The 5,789-nt window shown below is 39.2% G+C and overlaps 1 protein-coding gene across 1 annotated transcript in view; it reads left to right on the top strand.

Annotated features, from left to right (window-relative positions):
* Positions 1-4,361, top strand: part of sqlea (squalene epoxidase a) — a 10,100-nt gene extending 5,739 nt beyond the window's left edge. The window contains exons 7-11 of the mRNA XM_068570111.1: positions 201-296; positions 1,741-1,883; positions 2,119-2,215; positions 2,372-2,459; positions 2,912-4,361. Of these exons, the coding sequence (XP_068426212.1) occupies positions 201-296; positions 1,741-1,883; positions 2,119-2,215; positions 2,372-2,459; positions 2,912-3,104 (617 nt within the window). The 3' untranslated portion in view covers positions 3,105-4,361. The remainder of the gene's footprint in view (positions 1-200; positions 297-1,740; positions 1,884-2,118; positions 2,216-2,371; positions 2,460-2,911) is intronic.
* The last annotated feature ends 1,428 nt before the right edge of the window (positions 4,362-5,789 follow it).

Genomic DNA, 5,789 nt, shown 5'->3' with positions numbered 1-5,789 from the left:
TCAGCTCTGGTAACCTTGACAGAGGTCCTGCTGAAATTGTGTAGTCAGTCACACTGATGCATTAATAAACGCACATTTAAACAGAAAAAGAAAAGGCTGTGTCATTGTGCGTGTGCCCAGCGTGCACCTTTTGAGTTTTCATGCACAGAGCAATCGGAGTGATCGACAGCCTGCTCTCTCTCTTCCCCCGTTTCCCTCAGAGCATTTAAAGGAACCTTTCATGGGGGCACTACAGAACGATCGACTCAGGTCCATGCCTGCCAGCTTTCTCCCTCCCTCCCCTGTCAACAAGTCAGGTATGAAAGTGCTGTTACAAACGGCTCGGGGGAATCTAGTGAACTGATCAGCTTGTGAACAGTAGGATGCATGTCTTCGAAAGCAGTGCACCACTTTGGTCATTACTGTATGATGAAATAAGTTAAAGTTCTTCAATGGTTTTCACTTTCATGCAATGAGTCTAAACTCCTGTAAAAGCATGCTTTCTTTATTTATGTATTTCTCCAAAAGTAAGTATTACTATGTTTTATGGATACATAAAAGAAAATACATGTTTTGTTTTTTTACCTGATAAAGCAATACATATATTTAACAGATGCTGATCGGAAGATTAATACAATTCACATAGCTGTGCTGTAAATATAAAGCTATGGCTAGCAGCTGTTTAGCTTAGCTTTGCACCAAGAACAGAAACAGCTATCCTGGCTCTGACCAAAGGTATTATATTTCTTTAGTTTTTAGGAGTTAACAACTAAATACCTTAGAACAGAAACAGTTTAACTGTTTGCATTTGTTATGCTAAGCTAAGCTAAACGGCTGTTGGCTATAACTAAAGTACTATTACCCTACTTTAGTTAGTTACTAAAGTAGGCCTACTTTAGTTAGTTACTAAAGTAGGCCTACTTTAGTTAGTTACTAAAGTAGGCTACAATGTGTTAACTAGTGAGCTTTAGATGTGAGGGTAGAGGCAGGCTATGCGACGCTGAATTCAGCTATGCTATGAAGCCGCCAATTAGCGTAGCATAGCACAAAGACTGGAAACAAGCAGGAAACAGCTAACCTTAGTCTGTCCAAAGGCAACAAATGCAGCCTGCCAGAACCTCTGAAGCTTGTCATCACTGGGAGTGGAAAACCCAAGTTACCGTGCCCATCCAAGAAATAGTCTACGACATAACCCTCTGTTATGCTGTCATAGAAGATATACTGTGGTAGTGTTTGAGATTCAGAGGAAGATTTTCTTACCCTCATTACATTTCATTTAGCTGACACTTTTATCCAAAGCGAGTTATGTTTTTGCTCTATACACTGTAGACACAGCAACAGGGAGCAATTCAGGGTTAAGTGTCTTGCTCAAGGACACATTGACACAGACTAGCAGAGCCAGGGCTCGCACCACCGATCCTCTGATTGAAAGATGGGCATGCTAACCACTGAGCCGCAGTCACTCTCAACTCGCCACTGACAGTAGCTTCAAGTACAGCGCTGATAAGAGTGGTATCGATCTTCTAATTTAAGTGAATAAGCATATGATGAGCAATGACACTCTTAAACACACAATAAATAAAAGCACAGAGAAACACTAAAAGCCATCCTAGATGTAATTTTTCTTACTGAGTTTGGCACTAATTGGAGGATTTGGAGCACTTGTATTACTACAAGTGCTCAGAAGGGGGCGGGGGGAGACTTGATAACAACTAGTGATGTATTTTGTATGAGAGACAAACAGCAGTGTTTCGTTTGCAGGCGTGCTTCTCCTGGGTGATGCTTACAACATGAGGCATCCTCTGACGGGTGGAGGGATGAGTGTTGCTCTCAATGACGTTCGCATCTGGAGGAGTCTGCTCGAAAACATTCCGGATCTATACGACGACGAGGCAATGCTAAAGGTGAACGATCGACGAGACAACCTTTTTCATCTCCAGAACTCTTTTTCCCTATAATCATTCACATTAAAACAGGTATTAATGTATAAAACATGACAACAATAAGGCCTTTATACGTGTATGACCACAAGTAGAAGCTATATTTGGAGCCTAACCACATCCCATTTGCCTTGTCCTGTTATTCCCTCTGCTGTAGGTGAGCAACTGCAATATTACAGATTTGTTTTCTTCTCAACAGGCAAAGAAAAAATTCCACTGGGAACGCAAGTCATCACATTCTTTCGTGGTGAATGTGTTGGCCCAAGCCTTGTATGAGCTGTTTGCAGCCACAGACAGTAAGTCTCTGCCTGCCTCTTCATCATTAATAGCAATGACAGTGAATTAGAAATGATTATTTTGTCATTACAAAAGTAGAAAAGTAAAAATCTGCTGTTATTGAAAGTACTTCATGGTCATTTTAAGTCTCATCCGTCATGTTTTGTGTTAACCAGATTCTCTTCATGAGCTGAGAAAAGCCTGCTTCCAGTACTTTCAGCTTGGTGGAGAGTGCATCGCTGGGCCTATTGGACTCCTCTCAGTGTAAGTAATAAAGTATGACTTCCACAATATCTGGATAGACAGGACTGACTGGATCCCACATGGGCATGATGGAATCCAGTCTTCGGGTTAAAGGAATAGTTCGACATTTTGATGAAAGGATGATCCTGCTGAGCCACTCGCCTAGCACCTTAGCATTAAGCTAAAGCTTGCTAGTATCTTGTTTTGTTAAGTAGATAATGTGCTGGATAATGTTTTAGCTAGGACAAGTATTTTCAAGGGCTAGCAAGAGCTCACCAGACGCCGCCGGAACTGCGATGCTTTACGTGCTGCTTTTTGCTGGTAAACTAAGGTTGTTGGTTGCTGGCTGGCTACATATTCCTCGTACAGACATGAGTGGTATCAATCTTGTATTTCCAAAAAAATGGAAAGATTATTCCTTTAAATGCAAGAATAAATACAAAGAACCTTAATGAAATTGTGATCTTTACCAGGTTGACCCCCAAACCCATGACCCTTATTGGACACTTCTTCGCCGTGGCAATGTACGCGATTTACGTCAACTTCAAGTCCGAGTCTTGGTGCACCAAACCTCGAGCTTTGTTCAAGAGTGGAGCCATCCTGTACCGAGCCTGTACAGTCATGTTTCCACTCATCTACTCTGAGATCAAGTATCTGGTGTACTGAAGCATATCTACACCTGGACACAGAACAGAAGGACCAAACTCAGTGTATGGTCTTCACAGTCACGGCATAAATGGAAGCACAACAAACCTTGCAAATGTTGGTGTATGTCGTGTTCCGGCCCTGTTGCCGTACCAAGCCATTTGACTGTTGTGGATTTTACACAATGTGCCAATGCCTTACTGAAGATGGCATTGTCTTAATGTCCTACTTAAGGCTTCTTTCAATTGGGACATTATTTAACAATGACTTGATGTAGCCCTGTTTTTCATTGACATTTAAAATTGTGGAATTACTCATGTTCAACAGAACTGCTATGTGGAACATGGCATTTAAATTTTATAATAAGGATTTTGCAATAGAGCCACTGCCTGTATATTTTTCTGCTGAGCTAATGTTTGCTGTATTTAATATGGGAATCCTCATATAATGATATTACAATAATTGTTTTTTAAATCTTAAAGGATTGATGATGGGTTAACAGAAAGCTGTCTGAAATATTCTTATTCTCTTACGTCATACAAAAATACAGGATATTTTCAACAAATATCTACTTTACTTGTTTAAATCACACATTCTTACAGTAATTATCACTTCTTGCATCCTACACACACACACACACACACACACACACACACACACACACACACACACACAAAGGGCTGGGCAAGTTATCGCGTTAGCATTTCAATTGATTAACAGCGTTAATTATTTGATCATGCGTTAACTGCATTTAATTTTTTCGCTTTTACTTTGAAGGTGATTTATGTACGCGCGCTTCCGTAGCCTGACTTGCCGACTTGAGCCTGATGTAAAAACACGTATTATTATGTAGTTTATGTTCTCAACGAGCAGCTGTCCTTCACATCTCCACTTCATTCAACCAGACATCAGTGCACTTGTTTAAGCCAACACAGACTGGACTTTTCTCTCCGAGTAAGAAAAACTGAACTGAATTAAAAAACATGAAAAGCACTTACTGTTTATGTTTAAGGTTAATCAATTGCTGCTCTTTGACATCCATCTTTAAGGTAATCAACAGACTGAACAAGGACCAAAGAAGGAGTGGCTTGTGATTTATAAACTATATATGTATGTATGTTAACTTGTTGTTGCTCCAGAGTGCCTGTTTTATTGTTCTGATAACATTACTTTAAAATAACGTGCAATACACTAGTTTTTACTTAATTATTGAATTTGGTGCATAACGCGATTAATCGCAAAAGAAATCATGCGATTAATCAATTAATTTTTTTAAACTTTGCCCAGTCCTAATATATATATATATATATATATATATATATATATATATATATATATATATATATATATATATATATATATATATATATATATATATATATATATAAATAAATAAATAAATAAGAGAGAGCCCATAAATACACTGATATAGGGACATGTTTTGGATTCTACACTGCTGACAGTGCAGCTGACAAATAAATAAATAATTCATCCCAGAACTCAAGAATGATCCCTGCACTATTTTAGTCCCGCTGGATGTCATTAAAGACCTGACACAGCATGCCTGGGGGAAGTTTGGGTTTGACAGGGTCCTGAAATGGAAGGAATGATTCTCATAATCAGGACCAAGTCAGTGGATGATGCTCACGCGGTGTTTGTCCTGAGCTGAAACAGACAAGGAAGTCCAGACATGTAATTCAACACTGTGGCATTTACCTGTGCCTGTATTTGGCTCAATGGCCCATTAAATATAATATACCTGACAGATAAGTGTCTCTCTCAATTTTCCTGTTTTATTAAAGCAGTTGTTGCTGATAAAATATCGACAATCATTATATACCAGTTATTAATAACGTGGACTAAGTGTTCACTAAAGTGACCGTTAGATGGCGCTCACTCACAGATGGAAGACTGCCTTGGATGACGTGCCTCTGCTGTGCTTTAGCATTGGAATTTAGGAGATACATACTGGAACATGATGAATTGTTATTGATATAAATCAAGGCCTCAAAATTCAAGGCCTTAACAGTATTTAATTTCACCATCATTTTACAATAAAAAAAATAGATAAATATTACAGAACTAGACATCAAGACTCAGTTTGATATTATTGTAATTTCAATTCACCTTTTAAAAACCTTTTATACGCTGTAGCTATACCACATCACGTATTAAATCAAAGATCCACATTGAGTGGCGCTGTACATTTCTATTTGGGAAAAAAAAAATCAATCTTCTTTCAGGGTCACTGAGGTAACATATGATCTTCATCAGATACACAAACCTACAAAGACTTTCAGTGACTAAAGTGGCTATGTTTATGTTGTTTGACTTGTGACGGCTCCTGGTCACTGCAGGTGTGCAGTGATTGCAGGATGCAGAGCTCCTGGGCCGGGAAGGGAAACTGAATCAGAGCCCGGCACTGGCGTTGCTCACTGCGCGGGTTTGGTGGAGAGATACAGACCGTTGCTGATGTCCTGATTTAGTTTCCTTTGTTTTCACTGACAACACCTACACACCATAATACACACAAATAAACTTTGTTATCCTCCAACTGTTGTCTGTGCCACATTTGTCATGGCCTAAGCGCTGGGTTATGACGGTCTGTCTGTGGTATCCTGGTTTTTAAAACTGGCAAAAGAGATAGACCATATTTTATTTCTCAGATTCCTGCATCTGTAACTGAACACCGATGTTTAAAGTAAA

This window comes from Clinocottus analis, unplaced genomic scaffold (genome assembly GCF_023055335.1).
Source record: "Clinocottus analis isolate CAN_PGR_092001 unplaced genomic scaffold, fCliAna1.0.p SCAF_9, whole genome shotgun sequence".
In the NCBI taxonomy this organism is placed as follows: domain Eukaryota; kingdom Metazoa; phylum Chordata; class Actinopteri; order Perciformes; family Cottidae; genus Clinocottus; species Clinocottus analis.
This window is presented reverse-complemented; position numbering and strand designations above follow the sequence as displayed.